This window comes from Haematobia irritans, chromosome 2 (genome assembly GCF_050003625.1).
Source record: "Haematobia irritans isolate KBUSLIRL chromosome 2, ASM5000362v1, whole genome shotgun sequence".
Lineage (NCBI taxonomy): Eukaryota > Metazoa > Arthropoda > Insecta > Diptera > Muscidae > Haematobia > Haematobia irritans.
In genome coordinates, this window is record NC_134398.1 from 13,971,505 (window position 1) to 13,991,437 (window position 19,933).

Consider the following 19,933-nt stretch of genomic DNA (forward strand, 5'->3'; position numbering starts at 1 on the left):
GTACACATTTCAATTGATTAGGTAACATTTTTATAGGTTTATTATTAATATTTTTTTGTTTCAAATAAAAAAAGATTTTGGCGTCATGGAAGAGAAAGATTGGGAGAAATTGAGAATTTGAAGATAATTGAGAGAAGTTAAATGGGGGATGAAAATGTTGGTACAATTGTACTAGATTTCAAACGTTTTGCATTAAAAAGTATAATGGTACCAAAAATGTAATTTAGTACAATTTGAATTATCGAGTGCATTTTGTGGATTCCTATCGACGGTTGCCACTGTTGGTAGAATTCTACCAAAAATGGTAGATTTTGTACTGTTTGGTAGATTGGTAGAATTGTTTATGTTTTGGTAGGTTTTGCAAAATTTTCTATAGAAATAAAATTTTAATATTATTAGTTTTCTTTTGATTCGACCTTTATCAATATCTAATAAGATGATTTATCACGCTCGAGGCCTGTATTCTGTTGTTCTTCTTTATTTGCCGATATTTGGCCTTAATATGTAAGGCATTTTCAAGACGATATTAGCCCTCTAATGCCCCAATTTTTTTGCCAGCTGATTATATTTTCAATGTTAACGACACAAAAGCAAGAAAACTAAGCCACTGCAAAGCCTCTTTAATAGTTTCAAATTTTCTTTTTATTTTGCCCATTTTTGTTGTCTTATAATATTTTGACAAAATTTTCTATAAAAATAAAATTTTGACAAAATTTTTTATAGAAATAAAATTTTGACAAAATTTTCTATAGAAATAAAATTTTGACAAAATTTTCTATAGAAATAATATTTTGACAAAATTTTCTATAAAAATAAAATTTTGCCAAAATTTTCTATAGAAATAAAATTTTGTGAAAATTTTCTATAGAAATAAAATTTTGACAAAATTTTCTATAAAAATAAAATTTTGCCACAATTTTCTATAGAAATAAAATTTTGCAAAATTTTTTATAGTAATCAAATTTTGACAACATTTACTATAAAAATACAATTTTAACAAAATTTTCTATAGAAATATAATTTTGACAACATTTTCTATAAAAATACAATTTTGACAACATTTTCTATAGAAATAAAATTTTGACAAAATTTTCTATAGAAATATAATTAAGCCAAATCTTTGACAAAATTTTCTATAGAAATAAAATTATGCCAAAATTTTCTATAGAAATAAAATTTTGCCACAATTCTCTATAGAAATAAAATTTTGCAAAATTTTTTATGAAAATAAAATTTTGCCAACATTTTCTATAGAAATAAAATTTTGCAAAAATTTTCTATAGAAATAAAATTTTGCCACAATTCTCTATAGAAATAAAATTTTGCAAAATTTTTTATGAAAATAAAATTTTGCCAACATTTTCTATAGAAATAAAATTTTGCAAAAATTTTCTATAAAAATACAATTTTGACAAAATTTTCTATAGCAATAAAATTTTGACAAAATTTTCTATAGAAATAAAATTTTGCCAAAATTTTTTATGAAAATAAAATTTTGCCAACATTTTCTATAGAAATAAAATTTTGCAAAAATTTTCTATAAAAATACAATTTTGACAAAATTTTCTATAGCAATAAAATTTTGACAAAATTTTCTATAGAAATAAAATTTTGACAACATTTTTTATGAAAATAAAAGTTTGCCAAAATTTTCTATAGAAATAATATTTTGCAACAATTTTCTATAAAAATACAATTTTGACAAAATTTTCTATAGAAATAAAATTTTGACAAAATTTTATATAGAAATAAAATTTTGACAACATTTTCTATAGAAATAAAATTTTGCCACAATTTTCTATAGAAATAAAATTTTGCCAAAATTTTCTATAAATATACAATTTTGACAAAATTTTCTACAGAAATAAAATTTTGACAAAATTTTCTATAGAAATATAATTTTGACAAAATTTTCTATAGAAATACAATTTTGACAAAATGTTCTATAAAAATACAATTTTGACAAAATTTTCTATAGAAATATAATTAAGCCAAATCTTTTGACAAAATTTTCTATAGAAATAAAATTATGCCAAAATTACAGAAATAAATTTTGCCAAATGCCAAAAAAAAAGTTTTGCCAAAATTTTCTACAGAAATAAAATTTTGCCAAAATTTTCTATAGAAATAAAAGTTTGCTCAAATTTTCTATATAAATAAAATTATGTGCGTGAAGATAAATTGTAAATAGCTAAGACACAAACCAGGCAGATTTAGCCGCGCACCGAATGGGTTAATTGAGTTATGCTAAGGCGACCAAAAAATTGTTATATATATTCTGACTACTTTGGACCAATAATAAAAATTTCAAGAAAATCGCATGACAATAGTCCCCATCATTTTATATATTACGGCGACAAAATGTTAATGCAGTGCAAACTTATTATTGTCTATTTGACATTAGGATGTGTATTCGAGCAACCTGCCGTTGTTAACTATGTATAATACACCACTTTTAATAGATTCTTCGGATTGTATGCCAATTGTAAAATGCAAATTGGCTAAACTATGCAAAAAAGTAAATACATACCATCTACATGTGACCCCTTAGGAGGAACATATTTATGTTTCTATAGTTGGATTTATTTTTCTTGGAAAGCCCACCAACAGAAGGTTTAGTATATAACAAACAACTAAATGATTAAGAACTATTAGACTAATTAGCTCTAATAACTAATTCAAAATACTAAATAGTGATTTGCCGATGATAAGTCCAGATTAAATTTGAAGTACGTTGAAGATGTATCAAATCGGTGAAAATTTACCTGAAATCCACCATGATGGATTCGTTTTCAAGCTTGATTATTGTGAACCAACGAATTATGCTAAAGTTCTAGCCAAAGATGAGTTAAGAGAAACACCGGAAAATATTAGAAATGGTCTTGACCAACTTCGAAGTCTATTGAAAGGTACGTTTAAAAATTGTATGCTCTCGAAATAAAGTGAATCCAACAGAAAGGAAAATGTAGGTTAAATTTAGGACATTTTAAATTTAGAAATGCCAATATCAAAAAACTAAGTACATATTTTTTATTACTGATTGTCACTCTTTCAAGGATAATAAAAGATTCATAATAAGTTCAAGATGGACACATTTTTGGTAAAATTTAAAAATTTTAAGAACTTCTGAACTATTTTATGTAAAAATCAAATTTATTTCAAATGTAATTAATCAAAAAAAAAAAAAAAAAATAAATAAATAAATATTCATGCTTCATTTACTCCAAAAAAAAGTGAACTCCCTATTTCACTAAAGCCAATTTAACTTTATTTTAATTCATGGAATTATAAAGTTTGGATAAAGTTTCCTTTACTCTAGTAATTTTTTGCGTCCGTTAGTTAAATTAACTAAAAACCGGGGAAAACATTTTACACAAATGAAGCATAAAGATTTACTAAATTCGTATTTCTCACAACATAGTTCATTATTTCTTTAAATTTGTAAATTTGACTACCAATGGGCACATCTTGAACTTCGTATGGCATTAAAGACGTTCTTGCAATTTTCAACTCCAATTTTTTAACTTCAAAGTACAAAATGTTCTTTAACAAATATTCAAAATTTTCTAAAATGAACCGAAAGAATTCTTCCTGGTGGGTTCATTGTTTTTTCAGTGTTGGTTTGTAAATTTACCCCCTTATTAAGATCATTTAAGTAATATGCACTAAAAATTACACAAGGGAACAAAATTGAACTTTTCTTGTGTTGATTTGAAATTTATAGCAAATTTTTACTAATTTGAGGTCGCTGAATCCAATTTTTATACCCACCACCATAGGATGGGGGTATATTAACTTTGTCATTCCGTTTGTAACACATCGAAATATTGCTCTAAGACCCCATAAAGTATATATATTCTGGGTCGTGGTGAAATTCTGAGTCGATCTGAGCATGTCCGTCCGTCCGTCCGTCCGTCCGTCCGTCCGTCCGTCTGTTGAAATCACGCTAACTTCCGAAGGAAACAAGCTATCGACTTGAAACTTGGCACAAGTAGTTGTTATTGATGTAGGTCGGATGGTATTGCAAATGGGCCATATCGGTCCACTTTTACGTATAGCCCCCATATAAACGGACCCCAAAATTTGGTTTGCGAGGCCTCTAAGAGAAGCAAATTTCATCCGATCCGGCTGAAAATTGGTACATGGTGTTAGTATATGGTCTCTAACAACCATGCGAAAAATGGTCCACATCGGTCCATAATTATATATAGCCCCCATATAAACCGATCCCCCGATTTGGCTTGCGAAGCCCCTAAGAGAGGCAAATTTCATCCGATCCGGCTGAAATTTGGTACATGGTGTTAGTATATGGTCTTTAACAACCATGCAAAAATTGGTCCACATCGGTCCATAATTATATATAGCCCCCATATAAACCGATCCCCCGATTTGGCTTGCGAGGCCTCTAAGAGAAGCAAATTTCATCCGATATGGCTGAAATTTGGTACGTGATGTCAGTATATGGTCTCTAACAACCATGCAAAAATTGGTCCACATCGGTCCATAATTATATATAGCCCCCATATAAACCGATCCCCCTATTTGGCTTGCGAGGCCTCTAAGAGAAGCAAATTTCATCCGATCCGGCTGAAATTTGGTACATGGTGTTAGTATATGGTCTCGAACAACCATGCAAAAATTGGTCCACATCGGTTCATAATTATATATAGCCCCCATATAAACCGATCCCCCGATTTGGCTTGCGAGGCCTCTAAGAGAAGCAAATTTCATCCGATATGGCTGAAATTTGGTACGTGATGTTAGTATATGGTCTCTAACAACCATGCAAAAATTGGTCCACATCGGCTCATAATTATATATAGCCCCCATATAAACCGATCACCAGATTTGACCTCCGGAACCTCTTGGAAGACCAAAATTCATCTGATTCAGTTGAAATTTGGTACGTGGTGTTAATATATGGCCTCAAACTCCCATGCAAAAATTGGTCGATATCGGTCCATAATTATATATAGGCCCCATATAAACCGATCCCCAGATTTGACCTCCAGAGCCCCTTGGAAGAGCAAAATACTTCCCATTCGGTTGAAATGTGGTACGTGATGGTAGTATATGGTATCCAACAACCATGCAGGAATAAGAAGTTTTAAGATACCACAACCCAAGTAATTCGATTGTGGATGACAGTCTTTCGTAAAAGTTTCTACGCAATCCATGGTGGTGGGTACATAAGATTCGGCCTGGCCGAACTTGCGGCAGTATATACTTGTTTTTTTTTGTTTTTGTATCAAGTCGAGATATACTGTTATGTTCAAAATTAAGGCACTTCCACAACATATAACATATTGGAATAACTTGAAAACCGTTCATCATTTTAAGTTAGAAAAAAATCCGATACTCCCAAACAATATTCTCTTTAAGCCGTGCTTACATTGTTTTTAAAATTTCCACGTAGCTTTAGATATATCGTTCAAGTTTTGAAAAAAAGAAAAGAAAACAAGTATATGGCCGTAAGTTCGGCCAGGCCGAATCTTATGTACCCTCCACCATGGATTGCGTAGAAACTTCTACGAAAGACTGTAATCCACAATCGAATTACTTGGGTTGTGGTATCTTAAAACTTCTTAACATCGTTTTCTAAATTGTGAGTTAGTCCATACGTGGTATATATTAGACAAAAATGTTATGTATAGGTAAGTCTAATAATAATTACGAATCGACATGAAAATTGAAATATGGGGGTCGCTTATGTTATATGAGGGAATATAGAATTATGAATTTGATATGGACCAATTTTTGTGTGATTGGGGATCGATTTATCTGAGGGCTATATATAACTATAGACCGATATGGACCTAATTAGGCATGGATGTTAGCGGCCATATATACAATGTACCAAATTTCAACTGACTCGGATGAAATTTGCTCTTCCAAGAGGCTCCAAAACCAAATCTCGGGATCGGTTTCTACGGGGGCTATATATTATTATGGACTGATCTTGACCAGTTTTGGCATGGTTGTTGGATAGCATATACTAACATCACGTACCAAATTTCAATCGAATCGGATGAATTTTGCTCTTCCAAGGGGCTCCGGAGGTCATATCTGGGGATCGGTTTATATGGAGGCTATATATAATTATGGACCGACCAATTTTTGCATGAGTGTTTGAGGCCATATATTAACACCACGCACCAAATATCAACTGAATCAGATGCATTTTGGACTTCCAAGAGGCTCCGGAGGTCAAATCTGGTGATCGGTTTATATGGGGTTATATATAATTATGTACCGATGTGGACCAATTTTTGCATGGTCATTAGAGACCATATACTAACACCATGTACCAAATTTCAGCCGGATCGGATGAAATTTTCTTCTCTTAGAGGCTCCGCAAGGCAAATCTGGGATCGGTTTATATGGGGGCTATATATAATTATGAACCTATGTGGACAAATTTTTGCATGGTTGTTAGAGACCATATACTAACACCATGTACCAAATGTCAGCCGGATCGGATGAAATTTGCTTCTCTTAGAGGCTCCGGAAGCCAAGTCGGGGGATCGGTTTATATGGTGGCTATATGTAATTATGGACCGATATGGACCAATTTTTGCATGGTTATTAGAGACCATATACCAACACCATATACCAAATTTCAGCCGGATCGGATGAAATTTGCTTCTCTTAGAGCAATCGCAAGCCAAATTTGGGGGTCCGTTTATATGGGGGCTATACGTAAAAGTGGACCGATATGGCACATTTTCAATACCATCCGACCTACATCAATAACAACTACTTGTGCACAAGTCGATAGCTTGTTTCGTTCGGAAGTTAGCGAGATTTCAACAGATGGACGGACGGACGGACGGACGGACATGCTCAGATCGAATCAGAATTTCACCACGACCCAGAATATATATACTTTATGGGGTCTTAGAGCAATATTTCGATGTATTACAAACGGAATGACAAAGTTAATATACCCCCATCCTATGGTGGAGGGTATAAAAATAACAAAAAGACTAAAAAAATCATCCCCGCTGTGATTTGAACCTGTGCCGTTTGACTTTTTCACTTCCATGGAAGTTCTTTTGAGAAGGTTTTGGAAATTACGATAATTTTTATTTTTTTTTGTTGATTTTTAATGCAAAAAAAAAATATATATATATATATATATATATATATATATATATATATATATATATATATATATATATATATATATATATATATATATATATATATATATATATATATATATATATATATATATATATATATATATATATATATATATATATATACAAAAATATGTGCCAAAAACAAAAGAAAAACGATGTATAACATAAAAAAATATTTTTTTTTGAAAAAAAAATTGATAAAAGAATTGCCGCTGGTGAGATTTGAACCAGCGTTCTCTATTCTTTCATTCATAATCCCAGAAAAGTAATGAAATTGTTCTTTTTGGATCCGGAAATGGTGCAAAATTGACCCAGAAGCTATGGACTTGTCATAGGACGGAAGTCCTCCATTTCAACAGGCGTTGCACTGAATTTGCATCACTTTTTTATGTGTGATACGAATTCAATGTTTTGGATGTAAATTAAAAAAAAATTGTGACATTTTTTCAAATATTTTTTTTTTTTATTTTTTATAATTTTTAATGAATTCTAACGCTTGTTGAAAACGTTTGACCTCAAATATTTTTAAAAATTCACAAATTTTTCAGATTGGATTTAGCCTATTTTTCGACAAAATTTAAATGATTTGTACTATTTTATAAATTCTTACTCCATTTTTAACCTATTTGAAACAAAGAAAGTTAAAATTACCCATTAAAAATATTAAAAAACCAGGTTATAAAAAATTGAATTAATGTAGGGTAGTTAAAATAAAGAACATCATTGGGAGTGCATCTACTGGAAGTGCTATTAAAGTTGTACCTTTGGAAGAACATCCAATTTTTTTTTGCTGGGATAATAAAGAACATCTCAGGAAGTAGTTAGTATGTCATGCCGTGGTGTCATATTGGGTTCATATCCCAAACATTTTAATAGACGTTTTGATTCATCGTGTTCAATGACATTTGTGGCTGAGTGTGCTAATGCGTTCTGTTATGGTGCCAATAGATCCAGGTTCAACCCCCGGTGGAAGCAAAGAAGTTTTTCAATTTGTAAAAATTAGATAATAAGAAAATAAAAGTGTAACAAAAAATACTGATAAAAATAAAATTAGTTTTGGAAAAAAATTTGTTTTTTATTTTTTTTTTTAATTTCTTCATCCAAATGAACTTCCAAGGCACAACTTCTAAAGCAATGCAAAGGATCCAAAATTGGAGTACTTCCGTCCATGTAAAATTCATTCGAGATAATCCAAGTCTGCACTACTTCCGGATCACAAATTTGGGATCGAAACTACTTTTTTAAAAGCTCTTTTTTGCTGGGTAATAAGTTAGTTTTTAATGATTCTAAGAATTAAAAAAAAAAAAATATTTTATTTTTATGGTTGCGGTAGCAAACTCCGAAGACGATGAATTTGTTAAATGTTCAACTGTTCCTGGTTTAGTAACAGCGATGGGATTAGAGGACTATGATCGAAATGACGATATCTCTAAAACGACTTGGAAAATTTACAAACAATGTAAACACGGCTTAAAGAGAATATTGTTTGGGAGTTTCGGATTTTTTTTTTTTTAATTTAATAGGGTGAACCGTTTTCAAGTTATTCCAATATATGTACACCGAAAAAAGTTAACTGTTGGGAATCGTACGAAAATTTTCATTTGTTTTAGTTCATATTGAACTTATGTGTACGGTCATTGAACTTTATACTGACGTTTAGTTCATAAAATTTTTGAGACATGCTTAAAAAAAGCGAGATTTCATTAAGCTTTGCAAAATTTCGATAAAAATAATAAAATTTAACTACAAACAAATAATTTTTTTCCAATAAAAATAAGTTAAATTTAGCGTTAGTTTAACTACGGAATTTTTTTCTGTGTAGCGGAAGTGGCTTAATTTTGAACATAACGGTATATCTCGAAAAGTCGAGCTGATAGAAAAAAAACCAAGTGCAGATTTAGATTCAGCCTCCCAAATAACCTTAAAAATAATATTCAGTTCTTAATCAGCAGAACCTTGTGTTATTAAAGTCAAGGAAACTTTCTCATATTGAAGAAATTTGAATTAAACCATGATAACTTTGATGAACTAAAATATAGTTAAATTGACTTTGGTGACCTGGAAGGTTGAGATTTTTTGAGTGTGGTAGTTCAACAATGCTCATTTTTTTCTTTGTCTCAATTGCAGAAGACGGTATAAGATATCCCAAAGATAATGACCAATGGCTTCTGAGTTTCCTAAGACCGGCACATTTTTATCCCGATTCAGCTCGACAAATGGTAAGTATTTTTATAGCCTCCTAGCGATGTCTCTCCGCCTATGGACAGCTCCATAACATAAATCTGGGGATAGGTTTATATGTATATACACACAAAGAAAAGCCAACGAAAAATTTTCATTGATATAACGAAACATTTTCATAAATACAATGAAAATATTCGTTAATAGTACGAAACGTTACGTTGATTAACAGAAAATTCGTTATAATAACGAAAAATTTCGTTGTATTAACGAATTTGTTTCGTTGGCTGACACATTTCGTTAATATAACGAAACTTTTTCTATTAGTGTACATGTATATACGAGCATAACGTACCAAATTTCGACCAGATCGGATTAACTTTGCCCTAGTCCTAGAGGCACCTGAAGTCAAATCTGGGGAACACCATGCGATCTACATCAATAACAACTACACTCAGTTATACTTGGATCCAAAAATTTTAACCTTCCTTTAAGGATTTTGGTATTGATACCGAGCCAAAGATGCGACTTCTTTAAAATAAAGATATTTTGCAGCGACCTATCCCGCTTTAAATCTAGGATCAATGAAATGAAAATTATGATATAGATCTAATTTATCGAATTTTCATTTTCTTTTCACGATATATTAATAAATCTATTCAAGTACAAATAAATATCATTTTAAAAATCCAAATTATAACGGAAATTTCAAAGTACAAAATGTTTCCTTAGTTCCAAAAAAAAAAAACTTTAAACCAAAGATGCTAAGTCTTCAAAATAAGTCTTAGCCTATATTTGAAGGGGTTTTATGTTAAATCTACACTAATAGAAAAAGTTTCGTTATATTAACGTAATGTGTCGTTAAAAGTCAGCCAACGAAACAAATTCGTTAATACAACGAAATTTTTCGTTATTATAACGAATTTTCTGTTAATCAACGTAAGCTTTCGTACTATTAACGAATATTTTCATTGTATTAATGAAAATGTTTCGTTATATCAATAAAAATTTTTCGTTGACTGACTTTTAATGAAATTTTCTTTGTGTGTAAAGATTCAATATTGAATTTAAGGACGATTTCTTTAAATCAAAAATGTGTTTCTTTATTTTAAAGAAAATTTGTCTTAGTTCAAAGATATGCGACTTTAACGGAGTGACGTAAATTTGCAAAATTTGTGTCCTAATGCAAAAAATATTTGAATCAAAGATTATAAACATTCATTTAATTAAAATTTCATTATTTTAAAGAAATTCGTCCTTAATATTTTGTAAATTACGCATCCTAAAACTTTTTTTTAGTATACTTGTGCCAAGTTTCAGGGCAATATCTTGTTTCGTTCCGAAGTTTGCGTCATTTCAACAGTTGGACGGACTTCTATAGATCGACTCAGAATTTCACCACCACTCAGAATCTATATATACTTTATGGGGTTAGAGACCAATATTTTGATTTGTTACAAATAGAGTGAAAAAGTTTATATACCACCCCCCCCCCATTTTCCTATGGTAGCTAAAAATTTTAAATAAAATAAAACAAATATTATTAAATTAAAACTTAGATTTATAACATTAGTTTGTATCAATCAAATAAAAAAAATAAATGTTAACTTGTTTTAAAATTTCAAATCAAATATTTTTCCTCTTTAAAAAAAAAATATTATTTCTTTACATTAACGGAAAGAAGGAAAGTGCAATGAAAAAATTCTTTAAAGATTATTAACTTCCTTTATAATCTCTTTTATAATAGTAATTTAGCCGGTATTAAAACAAAAAAAGTCATGACATCACTTATATATTTGTATCGAAATTATTTCTTTCATTTCGCAGATTCAAAATTATTTCAATGTTCGTCGTAAATATTCCGAACATTGCGTCGATTTGGGATTTCCAGAACTCAAGGACTTTTTCCACGATTTCACAGGATCTGTACTACCACAACGCGATCAACATGGCCGACGGATATGTGTATTCCTAGCAGGAAGTAAGTAAAAACAAGTGAGGAAAGTTTAAAGTCGGGCGGGGCCGACTATATTATACCCTGCACCACTTTGTAGATCTAAATTTTCGATACCATATCACATCCGTCAAATGTGTTGGGGGCTAAATATATATAAAGGTTTGTCCCAAATACATACATTTAAATATCACTCGATCTGGGCAGAATTTGATAAACTTCTACAAAATCTATAGACTCAAAATTTAAGTCGGTTAATGCACTAGGGTGGAAAATTTAAGTTGGCTAATGCGCCACAGTGTGGCGCAGGGTATAAATATGGGATACATTTAAATCGGGAGCAATTTTAAGGAAACTTCTCAAAAATTTATTTATGATTTATCGCTCGATATATATGTATTAGAAGTTTAGGAAAATTAGAGTCATTTGTACAACTTTTCGACTAAGCAGTGGTGATTTAACAAGGAAAATGTTGGTATTTTGACCATTTTTGTCGTAATCAGAAAAACATATATATGGGAGCTATATCTAAATCTGAACCGATTTCAATCAAATTTGGCACACATGACTATATTACTAATTGTACTCCTAGTGCAAAATTTCAACCAAATTGGGCCAAAACTCTGGCTTCTGGGGCCATATAAGTCCATATCGGGCGAAAAATATATATGGAAGCCATATCTAAATCTGAACCAATTTCAATCAAATTTGGCACGCATAGCTACAATGGTAAATCTACTCCCTGTGCAAATTTCAACCAAATTGGGCCAAAACTCTGGCGTTTAGGACCATATTAGTCCATATCGGGCGAAAGATATATATGGGAGCTATATCTAAATCTGAACCGATTTCAATCAAATTTTGCACACTTGACTATACTACTAATTGTACTCCTAGTGCAAAATTTCAATCAAATTCGGCCAAAAATCTGGCTTCTGGGGCCATATAAGTCCATATCGTGCGAAAGATATATATGGGAGCTATATCTAAATCTGAACCGATTTGGCTGATATTTTGCAAGATTTTCGAGATCCATAAAATATTTGGATGTACGGTATTTCAAGAAAATCGGTTGATAAACACGCTAACTATGACCACATCGGGGATAAATATATATGGCAGATATATCTAAATCTGAACCGATTTTTTCTAAAACCAATAGCGATTATCTCTGTCCCAAGAAACGGTCCTCTGCCAAATTTGAGGACGATCGGACTTAAATTGCGAGCTGTACTTTGTGCACAAAATTACATATACAGACAGACGGACGGACAGACAGACAGACAGACGGACATAGCTAAATCGACTAAGAATTTAATTCTAAGCCGATCGGTATACTAAAAGATGGGTCTATGACCACTATTTCTTGGCGTTACATACAAATGCACAAACTTATTATACCCTGTACCACAGTAGTGGTGAAGGGTATAAATATGGGAAACATTTAAATCTGAAGCAATTTTAAGGAAACTTCGTAAAAGTTTATTTATGATTTATTGCTCGATATATATGTATTCGAAGTTTAGGAAAATTAGAGTAATTTTTACAACTTTTCCACTAAGCAGTGGCGATTTTACAAGGAAAATGTTGGTATTTTGACCATTTTTGTCAGAATCGGAAAAACATATATATGGGAGCTATATCTAAATCTGAACCGATTTCAACCAAATTTGACACGCATAGCAACAATGGTAATTCTACACCAAATTGGGGTAAAACTCTGGCTTCAGGGGCCATATAAGTCCATATCGGACGAAGTATATATATGGGAGCTATATCTAAATCTGAACCGATTTCTTCCAAAATAGGGATCTATTCTGAGCCAAAACACATACTTGTGCCAAATTTGAAGTCGATTGGACTAAAACTGCGACCTAGACTTTGATTACAAAAATGTGTTCACGGACAGACGGACATCGCTATATCGACTCAAGAGCCCACCCTGAGCATTTTTGCCAAAGACACCATGTGTCTATCTCGTCTCCTTCTGGGTGTTGCAAACATATGCACTAACTTATAATACCCTGTTCCACAGTGTGGCGCAGGGTATAATAAAAACAATATTAAATAAGTAATTTTAATAAAAAATTAATGATCTTTAATTTATTATTACAACATAAAAAGGTCGAAGAAAATCAAAGAAAATAATAATAAGTAATTTTATTTTATTTTATTTATTTATTTTTTTTTTTTCAGAATATTGGGATACGCAAAAATACAACAAGGATATTTATTTGAAATCGTTTTTTCTACAGTCCGAGTATTTACGCGCTGAACCGGAAACTCAAATATGTGGTATTACAATTATATTGGATATGTTGGGTTTAACAATGCGTCAAGCCCTACTCTATACACCCGCCTATGCTAAATGTATTGCCGATTACATTCAAGAAGGCATGGCAATACGTCTTAAAGGTTATCATGTTGTAAATCAACCTAAGATTTTCAATATTCTTTATGCAATGATTAAACCATTTGTGAAGCCAAAATATTCTAATAGGGTATTTTTCCATGGGTCGGATATGTCGTCACTACATCGTTATATATCACCTGATTGCTTGCCCGAATGTTATGGCGGTACATTGAAAACTGCCCAACCATCATATGGTCCTCAGTTCTATGAATTATTTCAGAAGTATCAAAAAGATTACAATAATTTCATGGAATATTCTTGTAAATATTAATGAAAATAATATATTTTGCCATTTTCGCTTACTTTTAACAAAATTTTTATAAACTATAATTTTTTAAAGTTGTCCGTATAATAATTTCTAAATTGTGGTAACAAAATGTCGTAACAAGAACCACATAGAAAAATGGGGTTTATGCTTCGAGGACATTTTTGCGAATAAAATATAGTGTCAGACAAAAGACAAACATCATATAAGTTACAACAATAAAGAAATGTCGTAACAAGAACCACATAGAAAAACGGGGTTTATACTTCGAGGACATTTTTGCGAATAAAATATCGTGTCAGACAAAAGAGAAACTTCATATAAGTTACAACAATAAAATGACACCAATGAAGCTTAAAGACCTGCATCAGAGAATGAAGCCGACCAATTTTTGTCGGCGGCGGCTGACACAAAATTTTTGCCTCCGGCGGCTCAATGGCTAAGTCGGTATAAAATTGTCGTTTTGATGGCTCACAATTATCCATTATAAAATCAACACAGCAAAAACTGGGTAAGCACTAGTGATTCTTTCAGTAATACCGGTAATCAAAAAGTTACTACTTGCAGTATTACCTGGGATTTAAAAATAATAACTTACCTGTGTAGGCAAAAAGTGATTCTTTCTACTAATACCGGTAATCAAAATCATATCTTGAGGTCCGGGTTCGGCTCTACAGTATGCACCGTTAATAGTAGCGATAAATAATGCCAAATTACATTTCAGAAAAAAATTGCCAATAAAATATACCTTTGTTTTCTAAAGTTGTATAATACATAATTTATATTACAAAATAACATCATTGAATAGATCCATGTCGTGGAGCGTGGTATAGTGTATTGAATTAGAAAACAAGAGGGGTTAGTTCGCACTTTTTTGGTATCTTTATGGTAAAGATATTATTTTTGGGGAGCTGGTATGCTTGCGAAGAAGTACTTATTTTTCAACTGCTGGTATGCTTGCACGGAAGTACTTTCCTCCAATGTCATGCCCGTGTAAAAGTATTACTACTGATATATGTACGAGGAAGTTGTTACCAATTTGGCGCAGGCATACTTGTACTCATACCTGGTAATAGGAGTTTTTTCTGGGAATTTGAAGTTATCAGAATTTTAATGAGATTAGTTGTACAACCAATCTTGCAATCAAATTTACATTTCATTCAAATTTTCTGAGCAACATTTTTGTAAAACTATTATAGCAACTTGATTCTAATTGATTGTAGGTGGAAAGTTCATAATTTTAGCAAAAAAATAACAATTATTAATAAAATTTTCTGATATAAATTATTATTTTTGATTAATTGGCGACTAAATTTGAGTCGACATATTCGGCAGCGTCGACTGTCAAAAAAGGGTCGGCGGCTTCATTGTCAGGTCTGGATCAGAGAATGAAGCCGCCGAGTCGCGCCGCCGATTTCAGTCGCCGCCGACCATTTTTTACCAGCCGACGCCGCCGCCGAATATGTCGACTCATCTCGACTCAAATTTAGCCGCCAAGTAATCAAAAATATCGATTTAAATCAGAAAAATGTTTATTAAATTGTCGTATTTTTTCCAAAATTTTGAACACAACCAATCATATTTAATCTGCTATAATAATTTAGCAAAAATTTAGCTCAGAAAATTTGAACGAAAAGTAAATTTGTTTGTAAGATAGATTGTACAACTAATCTCATTACCATTCGATTAACTTCAAATTGATTTTATAATGGATAATTGTCCGCCGCCGAGTGAACAAATTTATATCGGCTCAGCCGTCAAGCCGCCGGAGGCAAAAATTTAGTGTCCGCCGCCGCCGACAAAAATGGGTCGGCTTCATTCTCTGGTCTGGATATGCATCCAAAGTGTGTCATCTGTTTGTTTTTGATGTACGACAAACCATACAAACGATTACCCAACGTAAACGTTTTGTAAAATTCAGAAAAAAAAACAAAAGTTTACGTCTTGTTTTCGTATCAGCTGATCAAGAAACAATTCTCATCGTGTGAAAGAACGGCTAAGTCGATATAAAATTGTCGTTTTGATGGCTCACAATTATCCATTATAAAATCAATTTGAAGTTATCGGAATTGTAATGAGATTAGTTGCACAACCAATCTTGCAATCAAATTTACATTTCATTCAAATTTTCTGAGCAACATTTTTGTAAAACTATTATAGCAACTTAATTCTAATTGATTGTAGGTGGAAAGTTCATAATTTTGGCAAAAAAATAACAATTATTAATAAATTTTTCTGATATAAATTAATATTTTTGATTAATTGGCGACTAAATTTGAGTCGACATATTCGGCGGCGGCTAAAATCGGCGGAGCGACTCGGCGGCTTCATTGTCAGGTCTGGATATGCATCCAAAGTGTGTCACCTGTTTGTTATACCCACCACCATAGAATGGTGACGGGGGTATAATAAGTTTGTCATTCCGTTTGTAACACATCGAAATATCGATTTCCGACTATATAAAGTATATATATTCTTGATCAGTGAGAAATTCTAAGACTATATAACCATGTCCGTCTGTCTGTCTACACTGAAAAAAATATTGTCGTGAGGTCAAAGATTTCATGTCTTTAAAATACGAATACAAATTTTGCTTAGCATAGAAGACGCATTTCTCTAAAATAAAGTTATTTTCCTTGTCCAAAAGTCGATAAACTTTTCAATGAAGTCGTATTGTCCTTATAATTAAGTGATTTGACTTAAAAATGGGTATCTTAACATGAAAGAAAAAATTTATAGGCTAAGGTCAACTTGACTTTAATAATTCAGAAAAATTCTTTAAATTTAATGAAATTGTCTTTAAATTTGTTGTCTTTTTGCATCTTGACTACGAAGCAAAAAATCGTTCAAATATAGGACATGTTTTTCAAAACTTTATTTTAAAGAAGTTTTTTACTTCAAACATAGCATAATTTCTACTGGAAGTCGAGCCCTAATTTGGAAAATAAAGTTGCCGTTAACTCGTTTTTAAAGGACTTTGATAGCATATGAAAAAAAAGCTGAGAAAGCGAAAAATTAAAATTTGCTTCCTAGAAGCAAGTACACAAAACCTAAATTTAAAAGAGAATTGTGTCTTAAAAGTATCCTTATTTGTATTCTCCGCTTCTTTGGCTCGGAATCAATACCAAATTTTTTAAAGTAAAGACAAAATCTTTGGAACCGAGTATGCTTTTTTTTCAGTGTATCTGTCCGTCTGTCTGTCTGTTGTAATCACGCTACAGACTTCAATAATGAAGCAATCGTGCTGAAATTTTGCACAAACTCGTCTTTTGTCTGCAGGCAGGTCAAGTTCGAATATGGGCTATATCGGTCCAGGTTTTGATATAGTCCCCATATAAACTGACCTCCCAATTTGGGGTCTTGGGCTTCTAGAATCCGTAGTTTTTATTCAATTTACCTGAAATTGGAAATCGATAGGTACTTTAGAACCATAAAAAGGTGTGCCGAAAATTGTGAGTATTGGTCCATGTTGTAGTATGGTCCCCATTAAACCGACCTCCCGATTTGGAGTCTTGGGCTTATAGAAACCGTAGTTTTTATCCAATTTGGCTGAAATTGGAAATCTAGATGTATTTTAGGACCATAAAGAGGTGTGCTGAAAATGGGGAGTAACGGTCCATATTTTGGTATAGCCCCCATAAAGACCGATTTCCCGTTTTTACTTCTTGGGTTTCTAGAATCCGAAGTTTTTATCCTATTTGCCTGAAATTGGAAATCTAGAGGTATTTTCGGGCCATAAAGAGGTGTGCCGAAAACGGTGAGTATCGGTCCATATTTTAGTATAGCCCCCATAAGAACGATCTCCCAATTTAACTCCTTAGGTTTCTAGAAACCGTAGTTTTTATCCGATTTGCCGCAAATTGTAAATATTCTGGTATTTTAGGCTCTCAAAAACGTGTATCGGATTTAGTTTTATCGGTCCATTTGGTAATGCCTCCATATAGACCGATTTCACTTCTTGAGGGTGTAGAAGGCGCACTGATCATGAAAATTGCTTGAAACTCAATGTAAAATTTCCAGATTTTACTTCTCGGGTGAAAATCTACAGATTTAAGATAATTTTCTTGCACACTTACTAGAGATGTTAATGATTCCTCTAAAACTCAAACAAAAATGGTTGTTATAAATCCAGAACCTGATACAGTCGACTCCGCTTTACTGAAACGTTAAAAATGCAGCCATTTAATTTCAGTTATCCGAAGTTTTTGCTAAAGCGGACTACGGATAACTGAAAAAAACTTCCAGTAATGCGAACTTCGGATAACTGAAAAAGTTTCAGTAAAGCGGACTCCGTATAACTGGAAAAAAATCCACTCAATTTCAGTTAACCGAACTTATGACCAATGCTATGTACATAAAATGATAAAAACAAGGTGTTTGATTCCGTGTTTGTGCCATCTACAATTTTACCTTTCAGTTGATTTTATTTACAGAGTGATTTAAACTGTTTTGAAAGTGCCATCTTCACTTGAAATAAAGCGTTCTCAATACGGAGAAGAAAATGTACTCTCTCTCAATAGCGAGAATGTGGCATTTTCAGTAAAGCGAAGTCATACTAATGTGACGAAACTCATTTGAACACAAAAAACTTTTCAGTAATCCGATTTTTTCAGTTAAGCGGAGTTTCACTAAAGCGGAGTAATTTAAATGAAATGGACAGAAAAAACAACTGGGGAATGCGATCGATTTCAGTTATCCGAGGTTTTTCAGTAAAGCGCATTGCGCTAAAGCGGAGTCGACTGTATAGTCTTCATAGGTAAAATCTTTAAATTTATCTTCGGGAAGTGTACTGGTTGAACTGCTCTGCTTGATCTGTCCTCAAAACCTCCTGAAATTTCAAAGGAAATCCTAATATTTGATTAATGGTGGTGGGTATTTAAGATTCGGCCCGGCCGAACTTACTGCTTTTGATATACGACAACCATACAAACGATTACCAAACGTAAAACGTAAACATTTTGTAATTTTTTTTTCGTATCAGCTGATCAAGAAACAATTCTCATCGTGTGAACGGAGAGGAAACAGGTGCGTATACATTTGTATTAATTTTGGTTAATACCTCATTCACATTAGGCTCGAAATCTATTAAAAGTTGAGCCTTATTTACAAGGCAAATGACAGTTGAAATCTAGTTAAAGTGGATTTTAGAAGTGTAATGTGAATGAGGTATAAAATTCGTTTTAAATGTAAAATGGCTTTCATAAAAAGGTGAAAAAATTAACCCTCATTTTTGGCAAAGAGCAAATTTCACAAGATCCCGTTGAAATTCAAATGGCACATAATGCGAAACGTCGTTTGGACTCGGGTATAAGAAGAAAGTCCCCTCACAAAGAGCTTAACATATAATTGGACAGCACCTATTGATAAGAGAGAAGTTTTAGCGTTTGTGGTATCACAATAGTCTAAGGGCCGGGGTTTCAATGTGTTGGTATTATTTATCGATAAAACATACACAATTTTCCTATCCGGGAGTCTATCTTCCGGTTAAGTATTAATCGTAACCCAATAAACACAAACGTTTGAAAAATGCTAAATTTCAACAATTTTTCAAACATTTTTTCAAAGGATTAGTGTAATATTCAAGTTGAGAAATTGTTGAGAAAATCGCGTTCTCAACAAAAAACAGACATTACCCTCAACAGTGAAATTCAACACATTAGCAATAATATCTCAAGTGTTATCCTCAAATTGAAATGCATCGCTACTCAATAATTTGTCAAACAATTTTCTATGCGAGTCAAATTCAAAATTAACATCGTTGCAAATACTTTTGAACCTAAATTTGTATGAATGATATCCCCACTTCAAATTGAAAGTCAAAGCCAAAATTCTATGAATTTTGTATAATTTATTCATTTTTATCAAAATAAAATATATAATAATACACTACACTACAAAATATACTACAATACCAATTGATAAATAATAATCTTATTAAACATATCAACAAATAAGAACAAAAAAAAAAAAACAAA

The 19,933-nt window shown here is 32.0% G+C and overlaps 1 protein-coding gene across 1 annotated transcript; it reads left to right on the top strand.

Moving 5' to 3' along the window:
• The first annotated feature begins 2,618 nt into the window (after positions 1–2,618).
• LOC142223533 (alpha-tocopherol transfer protein-like) lies at positions 2,619–14,007 on the top strand. The gene is made up of 4 exons (XM_075293415.1): positions 2,619–2,909; positions 9,273–9,364; positions 11,154–11,307; positions 13,477–14,007. The coding sequence occupies exons 1-4, from the start codon at positions 2,741–2,743 to the stop codon at positions 13,962–13,964; spliced, it is 903 nt and encodes a 300-aa protein (XP_075149530.1). The 5' UTR covers positions 2,619–2,740; the 3' UTR covers positions 13,965–14,007.
• The last annotated feature ends 5,926 nt before the right edge of the window (positions 14,008–19,933 follow it).

Excerpts from the sequence above, each read along its gene's own strand:
- LOC142223533 (XM_075293415.1), top strand. The coding sequence starts at position 2,741 with ATGTATCAAATCGGTGAAAATTTACCTGAAATCCACCATGATGGATTC. Across the intron at positions 2,910-9,272 it reads ACTTCGAAGTCTATTGAAAG|AAGACGGTATAAGATATCCC; the intron begins GTACGTTTAAAA and ends TCTCAATTGCAG. Across the intron at positions 11,308-13,476 it reads ATGTGTATTCCTAGCAGGAA|AATATTGGGATACGCAAAAA; the intron begins GTAAGTAAAAAC and ends TTTTTTTTTCAG.